The 16,999-nt window shown below is 33.9% G+C and overlaps 1 protein-coding gene across 8 annotated transcripts in view; it reads right to left on the bottom strand.

The window, feature by feature from the left end:
* LOC106877599 (putative G protein-coupled receptor CG31760) overlaps positions 1 to 16,999 on the bottom strand; it is a 1,070,704-nt gene that overhangs the window by 87,171 nt on the left and 966,534 nt on the right. For all 8 annotated transcript variants that reach the window (XR_016243082.1, XM_089357298.1, XM_089357297.1 and 5 more), the window contains one exon: positions 12,404 to 12,549. Coding sequence is in view for 7 of the 8 variants with exons in the window: in XM_089357298.1 (XP_089213424.1) it covers positions 12,404 to 12,549 (146 nt within the window). In the remaining variant the exon portion in view is untranslated. The remainder of the gene's footprint in view (positions 1 to 12,403; positions 12,550 to 16,999) is intronic.

Below are 16,999 nucleotides of genomic sequence, written 5' to 3'. Positions count from 1 at the left end.
GCTGCGAAACGAATTTCTTAATTACTCCACCATGCATGCGTTCTCAATGCACACACATACACACACACACACACATGAAATGCTATATACGGACACAGACTGGAAGAGATGTTTTCCTGGGGCTAAGACAATAGTAACATTGGTCTTTACAGGACTACCACGATATGTTGGCATGTAAACAATACTATCTGGTACTGTTACTGTATGCATGTGTATGTATGTATGTATATATATATATATATATATATATATATATATATATATATATATATATATATATATGAGAATATGCATATATATGTACATGTATGTACATACCTTCATCTACATGTACATATAGATACATATCTGGGTACATGACGTTGCAAAAATCATGGACAAAATGATAAACAAGAGATATATATATATATATATATATATATATATATATATATATATATATGTATGTGTGTGTGTGTGTGTATTTTTATTATCTTACTTGTTTCAGTCATTTGACAGGGGCCATGCTGGAGCATCGCCTTTTTAGTCGAAGAAATCGAGCCTTGGAATTATTCTTTGTAAGCCTTGTACTTATTCGAACGGTCTCTTCGTAGACACACCAGCATCGGTTGTCAAGCGATGGGTGGGGAGACAAATATAGACACAAACACACACACATAAATATATACAGATATATACGACGGGCTTCTTTCAGTTTCGTCAACCAAATCCGTTCACAAGGCTTTGGTCGGTTCGAGGTTATAGTAGCAGACACTTGCCCAAGGTGCCACGCAGTGGGACTAAACTCTGAACAAAGGTTTCAGGTCACAGATTTAGTGCAGAGAAGAATAGGATTTAAGCTTTTCTAAATAGGTACAAAACTCATATTGAATTAAACTGGCTTCCACCGGCAATTGGTACCAGCCCATGGATTTCAATGACCAAGAGTTTAGTATTTCATATAAGATGATTTGTCACATTATATCGAATGTATAGAAAGTACATATTATTGGATAAGGCTAAGTGGAAAGAAATGATAGAAGAAGCAGGTACAAGTATTCGTGTGTACATACGTACGAATGTATGTATATAAACTTAATTAAAGGATAAAATCATTAAAATTAATGAATTTTATCAGTGACCAGCATATGTATATATACACACGCATATATTCACTTGTATATATATATATATATATATATATATATATATATATATATGTGTGTGTGTGTGTGTGTGTGTGTGTGTGTGTGTGTATGAGAAAGAGACAGAGGAACAAAGAGATAGGGAGAAAACAGAATAAAGATAAATATTAGTCATCAAAGAGATGTAGGATAAACGAGATGAAAGAATGTAAACAACAATAGTTCTTATGGGGCCTGTAACGTCTTGGAGAAGTCACCTAAGACACTAAACTCATCAACTAATCTTTAATAACAACTAGCTGTTGATTACTGAATGAAAATGCGACTAATAAGTTAGGTCGCAAGCAAGCTAGTGATTGATGGAGAGGTGAAAGTGCCTCAAGTAAATGAGATTTGAATCTTAGTATTATGAATTACAGAAACAAGTAAAAAGATATGACAAAACAAGTAAAAGATAAAAATATATATATATTATATATATATATATATATATATTATATATATGGGAGGAATGTACGAAAAAACAACAACAGACGAGGACAGGTGGTGTAAATAACAAAAGGATGTATTAGTATGACGCTCAGGAATACGGAAAGTCTTTGACGTTTCGAGCTACGCTCTTCAACAGAAAGAATACGGAGACAAGGAGAAAAACACGGAGAAAAAAAATTGAATAGTGTTCAGTCAACGGTCAATCAATTATATATATGCACACACATGCACACACAATCACACACACACATAATGTGTGTTGTGTGTGTAGATGTATACATATATATATATCTTTTATCTTCTACTTGTTTCTGTCATTAGGTAAGAAGTTTACTTCTCAAACTTATGGAACAAGGCCGACTAAAGCCTTGTGGGTGGATTTGGTAGACAGAAACTGAAAGAAACTTGTCGTCATATATATATATATTTATATATATATATATATATATATATATATATATATATATATATATATATATATATATATATATATATATATAATATATATATATATATATATATCTATATATATATATACATATATATATACATATATATATAATATATATATATATAAATATATATATATATATATATATATATATATATATATATATATATATATACATATATATATATACATACATATATATATATATAAATATTATATATATATATATATATATATATAATATTATATATACATACATATAGGCGTAGAAGTGGCTGTGAGGTAAGAAGCGTGGCACATTGGGCAAGTGTATTCTACTATAACCTAAGGCTGACCAAAGCCTTGTGAGTGGAGTTGGCGGATGGAAACTGAAAGAAGCCTGTCGTATATATATATATATATATATATATATATATATATGTATTTGTGTATTCACAACCGGTGTTAGTATGATTGCGCCACCCGCAGCTTAGCGTTTCAGCAAAAAGACCGATCACATAAGTTATGGGGTCGATTTGTTCGATTAAAGGCGGTGCTCCAGCATGGTCGCAGTCAAATGATTGAAATAGGTAAAGGGAATAAAAAATACGGTAATCCCTCGACTACCGCGGTTGTGACGTTCCAACACTCCTGCAATAGGTGAAAATCTTCGAAGTAGAAACGGTACTGTACTATATATTTTAAAAAATTATTTGTATATATTTATTTTATTATAAATGCAAAACTACACGGAGTAACCGACATAAGCTTAAATAATAAACCGCAATAGGTGAACCGCGATAGGGTGAACTGCGATATAGCGAAGGATTACTGTCTCTCTCTCATCTCCTCTCTCTCTCTCTCTCTCTCTCTCTCTCTCTCTCTCTCTCTCTCTCTCTCTCTCTCCGCTCTCTCTCTCCTCTCTCTCTCTCTCGCTCTCTCTCTCTCTCTCTCTCTCTCTCTATATATATATATATATATATATATATATATATATACATATATATATATATATATATATATATATATATATATATATATATATATATATATATATAATATATATATATATATATATATATATATAATATAATGTAGAAAACATTTCAGTGGGGAAACACACGTGATGAATATAAATAGAGAAAGAGATAAGATGAAAAGACACAGAAGATTTGTTTTACAGGATTCAAGAGCATATTAGAGCCATGATAAAGATAAATTAAGGAATTAAACGGGCAAAGTCGATTAATATTAAAACATTAAGAAAAGCCAAACACAACACATCTAACCTCAAAGCCCCCATTTATATCTCCACATACAACCACAGAAACAAAGAAGCATTCATTATTATCGTCCCAAATCTTCCAATAGTACATAAGGAGATTCTAGGTAACCATAAAATCATTAAGAGCAGCGAAGACATTGAAGAAAACTATTCTCTAGAACAATGGACGCAAGCGTCGTAAAGTGTGGTCGTTCTAATTGCAGAACATGTCCCAATCTGTTTGAAGGATCGGAATTCCATTTCAGACAAGGACAAATATTGAAGACCAAATCAAACTTCACTTACGCCTCCCAAAATATCATTTACGTAACCAGATGTTCTGGCTGCCATCGAAATTATATTGGCTGAACAGGAAATTCGATCCGAAAGAGATGTACGGTCCCGCGACAACAAATTTCCTCCCCACTATAACATCGCCAAATATACTTCAGTTAACACATTGACGAATGTGCAGAACGATTACAACCACAATTCGAAACTTTCCCATTTTATCAACTTGCCATCCAGACCTCAACACGACTAAGGATGAATAAAGAAGCCTCATTTATCCAAAAATATAAACCAGAATTACATATGAAACCATATTAAAATAAAGGACTTACCCCATCTAATGGAAGATGTAAGCCAGAATAAAGCAGAGAACACACAAAAAACAAAAATAAAAAAAATTAGATTTACCTCCCCCTTACTGCAAAATAAATGAGTGAACAATTATCTTCCCTAGCAATTTATCTCTTTCAACTCTCAGTTTGATGAACAATGCGAAACCGGTCCTTCGATTATGTTGAAAGAACAAAACCTTATTTTGTACAAAATTGCATAATATCTTTACTATCATGGCTCTAAAATATTCTTGAATCCTGTAAAACAAATCTGTGTTTTTTCATCTTTTCTCGCTCTCTCTCTCTCTTTAAATATATATATATATCGTTTGAAAAACATAAATCTGAAAGAAGAAGCATACTCTAAGATGTAGAGCAATACATATTAAAAATGGGGAAGGTCAGTACATGGGATCACCTTAGGTTTCCCAACCATAACGGTTGTAGCTTTATAGCGTATCCCCAAAACAGATCCCAAAACATGTTGGCTCATGACCTCTTAAAAATATAGAGGGTAATACCTCACTACTCGAAGGTAACAATTGGGGATTATCTCCTTTTTTATTGGCTATTGACTTCCAGCTGTTCCGCCATCTTGCGGGCTCCAAAAAAAAACTATATATATATATATGCATAAATGCTCAACACTGCTTGTTAAACAAAATATCTTAATATTTTAATAATTTTTCAAGCCGATCACATGAAGGAATTGCGTTTGTCTCCATTTCAGTTGAAGATACAAAACATCTTGTTAAATATCTAGGGAGTATATATACACACAAGTAATCCTCCAAAATGATGAAAAATGCAGCAAGAAAAAAACAATGCAAGGCCGTAGTACATGCAAAGTATTATATATATATAACATTGATAACGAAGAGGAGAGTAGAAATTTTATTAACATCCAAAAATTTATTTATTGAAATGTTTTCTCCAACGTATTCAACTGACCTACATATGTTTCAACTGCAGCGACTGTACATTGCTTTGTATGCAATTATGCATTCTAGTCGTTGCAATTTCATCAAGGGTCCATCACTCACAATGGTTTCAAAGTGAACTGATTTAAATAAATGTCCTGCGTTGGTATTCAGTTGTAGGTAATAGCTTTACTATTTATATTCGATGGAATGCTGGTCTTATAATCACACCCGCTGGTATTACAGCTGAAGCGTTGTTTTAAAAATGTTTAATTAAATTTCAATTAAATCTAGCAGTTTTGTTTACATTTTACTGTATGGAGTACATTATTTATTCAGAGGTATTTTACTTATTTTGGATTTATACCCTAAATGAATATTATTGTTATTATTATCATTATTAATATTATTAATATTAATATCATATATCGTTACAGTCAGTATTGTAACTAGCATAATTATTATAGAAGATGAGTTGTGTTTATTTAAATTGTTTAAGCGTATATTTCTCAAGTGTCGATATCTTAGAGCTGTTTCTGTCTTGTGTTTATAACAGTATATTTAAAAGTTGAAATTTGTTACATTTCTTCCATACAAAAGTCATATCTACTATCGCCTACTGTATAAGGTTTTGCCTTACTATTCATTTGCCAGCCAAGTGAATATATTTTGTTATTTGATTTTAGTGCCCAAATTAGTTTACTAAGGCTAGTGTTCATTTGTATATATACCTAAACGAATTTAAATGATTGGCAATTCTTTACTTAATATAACGTGAGCTAGCTCCAATATTTTCTGAGGTAACTTTACATCTGTATACAATATTTTTATACCTCCAATTCGAGGTAAGCGGGCAAATTCTATTCCTTGCGCAATCGCATTTGATAATTCTACTACTACCATTAATAGTTTCCGCGTCAGTTTCACTAGAGGTGATTTCTAAATTCTCCTTTCTATCTTCTAAGCTATTACTCTTTCCCACATAGATAACATTCTTAGTATTGTGCTTTTCTAGGATTCATACCTTCCACACAGAGCTGCACCAAACTGTTTTAAATTATATATATATATAGAGAGATATATGTGTGAATGTTTGAGTGTGTGTCCGTGTGTGCTTATGTTTGTGTCCCCTACCATCGCTTGATAAGACGGTATTTTTTATCTACTTCCCCAGGGGTTCGACAAAAAGATAGAATAAGTACCAGATTTCAAAAAATGGGTACTCGAGTTCATTTGCTCCACTGAACGTTCCAACTTATCCAATCACTGAAACAAGTGACATATCTATCTATCTATCTATCTATCTATCTATCTATCTATCTATCTATCTATCTATCTATCTATCTATCTATCTATCTATCTACGAGAGCGTAGATGTATTGATGTAAAAATTTGTATAAAAGTGTGTGTGCATATATATTCATGCATATTTGTATATGTGTATATATATATATATATATATATATATATATATATATATATATATATATATATATATATATATATATATATATATATATATATATATACATATATATAGCGTGAGAGAGTTAGGGGTTGGGGGTTCAACCCACTAAGGGATGTAAAAATTTGTATAAAAGTGTGTGTGCATATATATTCATGCATATTTGTATGTGTATATATATATATATATATATATATATATATATATACATATATATATATATATATATATATATATATATATATATATATATATATATATATATATATATAGCGTGAGGGAGTTAGGGGTTGGGGTTCAACCCACTAAGGGATAGTATCTATCCAGTATACTGCTGGGAGGGTACCCAATTATTGCTACACTAGTGCTATCCTAGGTGCAATCAATGGGAGCGGGTAAAAGTGGAGGTTTTACCCAAAATTTGTGTAACAATTAGAAAATGGAGGATAATATGCTGAACCCAACTACTTGCAGACGGTGTATCCCGTTGAATTCATTAATTTAATTCATAGCAAAAGTGACAAAAAAAGGAAGAAAAGAAAAAGAAAGAAAGAACCAAAGCACAGGTGTCCATGGCAGACTATGTTATTTTTCCAACATGGTTTACATATAGAGGTACAAAGTACATCAGGAATTAGAGGATGAACAGAAGTTTAATCTTACAGCTGTTTCGGCCTAGTTTTAGCAAGCCCCATTCTATCCGAATATTCCTTTCCGGAGTGATTATCGGATGACATTTTGAAATGGGGTTACATGCCCGAACCTCTAGGCCTCTTCAGAGATTCACAAAGGGTTACATACAAATGTAGAGCAAGAGGTAAAAACAGAGGTGTGGTAGAGACCAGAAGAAAAACAACAGCAAAAATAAGATAGAAATAAAAATAAAAAATAAAATTGAAATCAAAATATAAATAAAAATAAAAATAAAAATAAAAATAAGGGTACAGCAGGAAAAAAAAAAATAATAATAAAGAATACATAAATGAAGGTATAGCATGTGGGACATGCAAAAATATAAAAAAGATATATGTCAAAAAACCCTTAGAAATACAAGGCACCCCAAAAACCCACAAACACTATAGGTAGGTCGCTATAGGCACTCCAGTGCACATCTATATGTGTGGGTTCGTGTGCACTGCCTTACTCGGATGTCCCCTTACTCTCATGTGTGCATATACAAGTTTTTATAAGTAAACATTCCACCACATACGTTGTTTGTGGTATCAGCTCTATTAGCCGTATCTAGAAAGCTGTAAGTATTTTTTAGAAAGGAAGTTTTGTTGAGTGTGTGTGTGTCATTCCTGTATATATTGGAAGGTTCTATGTAGAAGATCATTTTATACAAGTTATTAATGTTCTAGTAGCAATAACAGTGATGGTGACGATGATGGTAACAACAACAACAATAACAACAACAACAACAACAACAATAATATGCCAAACTTTCAAACTTAGTGGTGTAAAATATCCTGTTGCCTCTTCCAACGGCTCTACCATTCTGCTGCTAATGGGGGAGGGTTAATTACTACCGTTAACTTTCTCCTTCCAATTGGGCAACTATTGTTTTAAACTGCTTACGCTTAGCTACGGTTGGATAGCCACTGGTCGGTCAAGATGCTAGCCTTCCTGCGCCCCCCCCCACATACGCGCGAGCTATGTATATCCCCCGTACTCACGCTCATGCGTGCGTGTATGTATATACATATGTATGCGCGCAGCCACACATCTCTTAATTCTTTAGCCACAACAGTAACAATATATACATATATATATGTATATATATATATATATATATATATATATATATATATATATATATATATATATATATATAGATGTGTGTGTATGTGTATGTATGTATGTATGTATATATATATATATATATATATATATATATATATATATATATATATATATATATATATATATATATATATATATATATATATATATATATTAGCAGTTCGGCAAAAGAGACCGATAGAATAAGTACTAGGCTTACAAAGAATAAGTTCTGGAGTCGATTTGTGTTCGAATGACTGAAACAAATAAAAGAACATATATATGTGTGTGTGTGCATGAACATATATATATATTCTTTTATTTCAGTCATTTGACTGCGGCCATACTGGAGCACCGCCTTCAGATATGCATGTATGGAATCATATAAGCATATGTATATCTATATGATTAAAAGTATATATAGGCATATTTATCTTTATGTATATATATATATATATGTCCTTTATTTTATTTGCATTTTTATCAGTTTCAGCCCGAGAGTGATGGGCATGCTGGAGCCTCGTCTATGCAATTGGTACTCTTTGAACAATACTTAACTTTGGTGATTGCAGGCGTTTGATGTCGCTGTCCGTTGCGTTTCATGTAGTGACTTTGATACATCTAGTTTCGCAGATAAATGGTTTCCAGATACTTACTGAATGCATCTCCATCCACTCGGCGTAGATTTGTCAGTTTCTTAGTCAAGATGTTAAAATGCTGTCAGCATTTAAACTCTAGGTTGTTGCAGTATGTTTCTGATTTTAAATAACGAGGGCGGGACGTTCGCAACTATGCTGTGACGGCCGTCAGTTTGGGGATTGATATAGTTCTATCTACTGAAGGTTGGCTCGAGTCCTTCAAGGATCTTTCATCAATAAATTATTGCACAATTTTCTCGTCTTCTTTCCAAGGAGTTATGGTTTAATGCTTTTAGCTTCTCCCTAGGTGTTGGATTGCGATGATCTTCCTCGTGAAGCATTATTTGATTAGTTGAATATTGATTGTTGAATATATTCATGTTGTAAGTAGTATTGAGAAAAATGTTCTCCATACATGAAGCAGGCTTTCTAACCCTCTTGTTATGAGTGATCTGAGAAACCATTTCACTCTCTCTTTGCCCAATATCGCTACCTCTGCAATGTGTACATGAAAAGAAGTATGCATGATTGCTTATATTTATCTACTGGTAGTGTACCGATTACGATTCTAGAACTGCATTTCTTCCAAGTCTTGTGTATCGTGGATGTGGAGTGTTTCTGGGCTGATAGCAAAAGGCTTGGAATTTTCTACCAGAAAATTGCGCATGAATATCTTAAGCCCACTTGTAGAGAGTATTGAGGCCCTGCTATACGTCTGAAACATTACCAAGGTTCTTTTGTGTCATCGGCATACAATTATGAATATATGTTTATATATATGTATATATGTATATATATATATATATATATATATATATATATATATATATATATATATATATATATATATATATATATATATATATATATATATATATATATATATATATATATATATATATTTGAGGAGTTTCGTTATAGGTATAAAAATATACCCTAAACAAGTATTACTTATTTATGGTATATTTCCTCTATTACTTGTGAATTACTTAATAATATTCTCATTCATATATTCGTTTTTGTTTTTTAATCTCTTTCGATTGTCTCCCCTACCATGGACTAGTTTTTGAGTGGGGGAACTTCTGTAGAACACACCGGCCTACCCTGTCTTTGATCATTGTCTCTCTTCGAAAAAAATCTGTTTCTTTTTGTTTCTGCCTGTATGCACATTTCCTATTTGAATCATTCTCAAACATAGTCTTGTTTCTCAGCTTCTGGTAATATATATATATATATATATATATATATACATATTTCTTCTTTTTTCAATATTATTATGTATGCGTATAACTCTCTATGGCTTTTTTCTGCTAGTAAAATTGTTACGTTGTACTCTACTAGGCACACGTGGCCTTGCTCACATGGTATTTCGACTCCTCCTGATACTATTTAAAAAAATATATCCGTTAGATTCTTATGTTATAGTTTTACTGCACATATAAACTTGCATACACATTGATATGTCTTTCTTTTTCTTTTTCTTTATCGTCTCTCTCACTAATATTATTATTGTTGTTATCATAATTTTTCTCTTTCACAACTTGGTTTGTAAATTATCCGATTTTCCCTTACTGCTACATCTGTGTTCTCTTATTGTATCTTATTTTATTTTAATTTTAATTTTATTTTATCCAATTTCATCTTATTAAACTTTCTTGATGTTCTTCAAGAAATTCCTCACACTGAGGAGAATGACAATGCATAATTTTAATTATAATTACTATGATTAAATTTTTTTCTTACGCATTTGCATTGTACGTATGCATTGAATCCAATTTTGTAATAAATCTATTTCTGATTCTACATTTTTTCTCCATTTTTTATACTTGTTTATGATATATCTTTATACCTACAACGAAACTTCTCAAATATTATTTTCATATTCTTATTACTTGCTCTGTCTGATTTTTATAAATATGATGAATCTTTATTAGATATCACTTTTTCTCTCTTTTTGGATCCCCCCAAAAGTTTGAATTGTTCTTTTTGAACTCATATTTCTCCTCTCTCTCTCTCTCTCTCTCTCTCTCTCTCTCTCTCTATATATATATATATATATATATATATATATATATATATATATATATATATATATATTCATACATACATATACAATACATTTTAAAATATATATATATATATATATATATATATATATATATATATATATATATATGTTTATATATTTATATATACGCACATAGATACGCATATATATGTGCACATATACATATATGCATATACATCCCCACCCAGACGCATATACTATATTTTCCTTTATTTTCTGCTTCATTTATCATGGATAAAGTCATACCCTGCTTTGTTCGAAATTCTGTTACTGGATCTTCATAAATAAATGCGATACTATTTTCCGGTCTTCCTGAATTTCTTTACGTGTTTCTCAAAGGGTTCATATCTTACAGAAACCTTTGTAGGTGAAAGATTAAATTCAACAGTTACAAAGAATAAAACAACAACAACAACAAAAACCCCAAAACAAACAAAGCAAAACAGAAAAACTTTGGAGCTGTGAAGTCTCTTCTGTTTTGACAGTAATTTTGCTTCTTGTGTAGAGTGCATTCATTTTATAACACTAAAAGATGATTTTCATTTGGCGACTGGAATCTTATTCGAATTATGTTTTATTTCCCCCCCCCCCCGCCCGCCAATCTTCTCTTACTTTTTAATTAGACATGTTTGATTATATGAAACTTTTAACTGAACAAACAATGAATTAAGTTAACAGTTCATGGTTGTAAATTTGTACGAGTTTGAGTTGGAGGTGTTTCAATTGCGATTGCTGTTGTTGTTTGACCGACGATTAACCATTTTAGACCAGAGCCATGAGCAAAGGCATTCCAGCTATGACGATCCTGCTTTTAGAAAAATCTACAGTGTGTAATGCAGTCTTCCTTATTAGAAAGAGTTTCGTAGAATTTGAAAGAGATTTAGAAGATATATCGCAGGCTGCGCGATCATGTAGAATCTCATTCGTAGCTCTCTTGACTTCTTTTTGTCTGTGGACAAGAATATTTGATTGAAAAGCTTTAGAAGACGTTAGGCATCTTTTGCGAGGTTACCTGCTCTGAGATCCTATCCAGGAAGGAATTTTGTCTGATTCAGTTAATAAGTTAGCTTAATCTATTGGTTGTTGTTTAATCATATATTTTCAGTCATGACCAAAAGATATATGGCCAAAATCTTTCAACTCTTAACATTTGCTTTTATATAAATATAAACAGATTAGCATTTTTTATTAGCATCGAAATGTGTATTGTACGATACAAATAAGATGATTTTTTTCGAACGCAGAATTGTCATTAGAACACAGAAATACTGGGTAAATTACCCTTACAAGGCGGAAAAAATTGTCAACAGTCATAGGACTCGAACCCAAGACTCCGGCTGAGTGCTTTACCATTAAGCTAAACTACCCGCCGACAAATTCACCTGCAAATTTAGAAGCTAAATAGCTAAATGAACAACTACGTGTAAATAAATGTAAACAGTCTAACATCTTATTTGTGTCGTATTTATTTTTACTTTCAGAGGCAATGAGTGCATCTAGGATGATATTCATTAATATTTATTTTTTTTGTTTTAAATAAGTTTTTTTAGGATCTCATTTGCTTCTTGGTATGTTTTAGTAAGATTATCAAACTTACCTTTTACAACTCTCGGACGTCCAGCTATTGTCCGCCCAGAAAGAAAAGCTGCAAATATCAAAACTATGATAACCAGCCTTTTTATTAAATCTGCGTCTGATATCTTTATTCTTTGAGCTGAACGGACTCGAAACACAACAGATATCCTGTAAACATACAAAGATATATCATTGAGTTAATGTTTGTAATAAAGAAGAGGAGAGGGACTTCAGCTGGAAAACATCAAGAACAAACAAACCAAAATGCATGTTAAAAAAGCAATCTATAAATAATCCTTTCTACTATAGGCATATTGTCTGAAATTTTCTGGGGAGAGACTAGTCTTTTACATCGATTCCAGTGTCCAACTGGTACTTTATTTTATCGAATACGAAAAGGTGAAAGGCAAAGACGACCTCGGCGAAATTTAAACTTAGAACGTAAAGGTGGACGACATGCCACTATAAGAATTTTATCCGGATTGCTAATGATTCTGCCAGCTCGCTGCTTTTAAAGGCATCTGCAAATAATATTTTCTACTAAAAACACAAATCCTGAAATTTTGGAGGAGAGGACTAGTCGACTACATCGACCCTAGTGTTTCACTGGTACATAATTTATCGATACCAAAAGGATGAAAGGCAAAATTGACCTCGGCGGAATTTGAACTCAGAACGTAAAGAGTAAGTATTGCGCCTCTGTTAACTCTATCCTCCTAAACCAGGCAGTCATCTTTGCTATGAATAATTCAGAAGTAACTAGAGAAGAAATAGATATTATTTTAGTGGCTAGAAAATAAATGATCAAATTAGAGGATAAGTACGGGGTTAGAAAGGATAGACCGGTGATGTTCGATATTACCATGGGATCAACAGACTCTGCACAAGTTACGGACCTGGTAGGAAGCTATAAACTATTTAGCCTAAACAGGGAATTTTCCGAAATAGGAGGCGTTCCATACAGTGATAATACACTTTTCGCCCTCAAACCTAGAGATAGATAGGTATAGGAAGAAGTAAAAACTATTTGTAAGAACCTATGACTATCCATATCACGAGAGGAGAAATATAATTCAGTCAGCTTTCTTGACGTTACTTTAGATCTAAGTGCAGAGATATATACGCCTTATCACAAGCCAAATACGAAACTGAGAAGCATAAATATAAATAGTAATCACCCTAGATGTATAACCCAGTCAATAGTAGAGAATATATCTGCTCGTATTTCTAACCTGTCACCGAATGAAGAAGTTTTCAAACTAAACGAGGACTTTTTATAATTTAGCACTAAAAAAGGCGGGGTGTAGGGAAAATAACAACGATAGAATAAATGAATAGATATAAGAAGGGCGATCCTAACAATAATTGCAGTATACTAGATAACTGAAAAAACCCCACTAATATACCAGGTAGGGTCCAAGGGGAGAGCTAAAGGTAGGAATCTTGAATATTTGGAAAATAACCGCTGAATACCAACCAATAAGAAAGCTGGTATGGATTTTAAAGAATCTGTGCACATAAAGTATTTAGAAACTTAGGTAGTAATCGACGTATTAGTAGGCCGCACTCATATAAAAGGAGTTAACCACTATGTGAACCGGTTAACTAGAACTACACAAATAACCAACGATTGTAATAGCAAAAGAACAAAATATAAAATCAGAGAAATAGGTTAAATACTTTTATTATGAACATTACTAAAACTACAGGCATCTATTGGTATTTAGTAAATGCTGGCAATTAGTCAACGTTTAACAACATTGCGCTGGAGTAATGGGTATCACGTTGTAGTTTACATTTTGCTTTTTATAATTTATAATTTTGTACATTGTACCTTGTATTATGTTACAGGTTGTTGAATTTACTTAACATAGTTGGAATGCATACTAATAATTCCCATATAAGATTTTGGTAAACTTACATATTCTAATTAACGACGAAAAACAAGTATAACTGGGTATAAGATTAATGTGCTCCTATAACTTCCCTTACTGTCCACCACATATAGGCGCATACTTACACGTATAAACCCACTATGCGACTCCCAAACTCGTCAGACAACTTCTAGAAGCGGAGTTACCTGTCGATTAATCCATTGATACTCAGCTAGTAGAATTACAAATGAAAATATCAATATTTAAGATATACAAAGTGGGAGTATTCTGAAGCTCTCATTCAAGGATAGTCTAAAGTAGGATAGGGTTGTAAGTATTATGGCAGTTTAGACATTTGGCGTCAAAATCACACTCACTCCGTTTAAACATACTCCAGTATTGCTATTAACCATGTCCCTCAAAACATTTATTTTTTATCTTTATTCACGCAGACGTGGCTGTGTGGTAAGAAGTTTGCTTCCCAACCACATCCTTGCTAAATTTAGTTCAGTCTTAGCCGGGTTAATTAGTCTGCACTTTGGTCTATTATAAAGTCCTCTTTATGATCCTTTAGTGAAATGAATGCTTCCATCTTGGCCAGACATTCAGTTCTTTCATCTATATTAAATTATTTGCAAGGATTTTAGCCCCCATGTTAATAAAGTTGTATTTATTGCAGATTTCTTATATTTATCCGTAATGCTATTAATAATTACTTTTTCTTGCCCACTCCTAATGTCAAGACATACATCAATAAGCCACCGAAGACACAAGCCTACCCGGATGCACATGCAGAGACAAATCTAAATGTCCTCTGGGGAAGAAATGCGATATATGAATAACAAACATTCATAAGCCTCACTAACCATTCAATCACTGTCACTTCTATCTTTAGGAATTCCACTGTACACCCATCTATACTTGGCGCCTTCCGGTTGCCGTCTTGTGCAAGGATTCCCTCACCTCCTCCCTTCCAGTTGCACCGTAGTTCCATTACCCAACAACAGGCATTCTCCTCTCGCCTCCTACAACCACTATACCTCCTTCCCTAACATCCTCCACATTTAACAGCTCACTAAAATACTCTGCCCATCTCCTTTGTACATCCTCACTTCCTTTCAACAAATTTCCATTTACATCCTTCACCCTTTCTTCCTTTCCTCCAACCATCTTTCTTACCCTCTGTACCTCTTTCCAAAACATCTTTTTATTTCTTACAAAATGATCCCTCAACTTTTTCCCGAACCTTTCACTCGTCTCCCATTTCGCCACCTACACCGCCCTCTTTATCCTCCTCTTCACTTCTCTGTAGCGATCATAAGCCTTTCCATCCCTTTTCTGCAACCACACTTCAAAGGCCCTTTTCTTCTCTGTCACCGCATCCCTTACCTACTCATTCCATCACTCACTATCTTTCCTTACACCCATTCGAACCACTCGTGTACCGCATACTCCAAAGGCACATCTCATTACTACCTCTCTAAAAGCCTCCTACTCCGCCTCCACATCTCATACCTCCCGTTTCTTAAACTGTTCATATTCACCTCTCAGTTTCTCTACATACTCCTGTTCCTTCTCTCTCCTATCCTTTTCACTCACATTCACAATCTCTCTCCTCCCTGTCACTCGTCTAGCATTCCATTTTGAGCATACCTTCAACTTACTCTGTACTAAGAAGTGATCTGCTCCACCTTCACTTCTCATTATATGCACATCCATCAACCTCCCTCCCACTCTCTTATCAATTAATACATAATCCATCAAGGCTCTATCTACTAGTGTTCTTCCCCCCACCCTCCACCATGTGAACTTATCCTTCTCCCTCTTTTTATAAAGACTATTCCCCACCACCAACTCCTGCTCCATACACATTTCCAATAACCTTCCACTCTCATTCCGACCAGGGACGCCATATTGTCCTACTACTTCCTCATTTCCCACGCGCGCATTCAAATCACCCAACACTACCACATAACCACTTTTGCTCACTCTATCCGCACACCCTGTCAGTTCCCTCCAGAACTCCTCTACTTCTTCCTCATTTCTTTTACTCCCTGGACCATATGCACTAAAAACACCCACATCTCTCCTCCTCACCTCATCTCAACCCACATTAACCTCGATGATACTTCCCACCACTCCACTCTACCACACTCTCCTTCACACGCTCACTCAGCAGGAATGCCAGTCCATGACGAGTCCTCCCCCTCTCACTCCCGACACTCGTCCAGTCACATCACCAAACTAGTACTCTCCCTTACCGTCCCTCTTAGTTTCGCTCAGTGCCAACACATCCATCTGATTCCTCATCATCACAGTCCCTACCTCTCCCCTCTTTACCTCACTTGTACCTCACCCACGCACATTTTATGACCCTAGTACTTGGGTGAGATTAGGTGTTAACCTTTTCCCGCCCGCTTGTCTTTTCTTGTTATCTTTCTAGGAATATGAAATTACGAGGAGTGGATTCCCAGTCCCTTCTCTCCCGCCCCTTTTCGTCGGTTCCTACGGCACGCAGGAAATACGGCGACTGCATTCTATGGGTCCCCTTCAGTCGCAGGGGTGGGGGTTGCTAGTTAACTCATAGCTGGAATCCTCACAGGTGCTACCACACCGGGCTAGAGTAGACCTAGGAACAATAATGGATAAGAGGTGGTTTCACACTCGTCAAACACTGAAACTATGGCCCCAGGGTTCCACTACCGGATATATATAATCTTCCTTGGAAATGGACGCGTGGTGTT

This window comes from Octopus bimaculoides, chromosome 9 (assembly GCF_046866305.1).
Source record: "Octopus bimaculoides isolate indiv1 chromosome 9, ASM4686630v1, whole genome shotgun sequence".
Lineage (NCBI taxonomy): Eukaryota > Metazoa > Mollusca > Cephalopoda > Octopoda > Octopodidae > Octopus > Octopus bimaculoides.
This window is presented reverse-complemented; position numbering and strand designations above follow the sequence as displayed.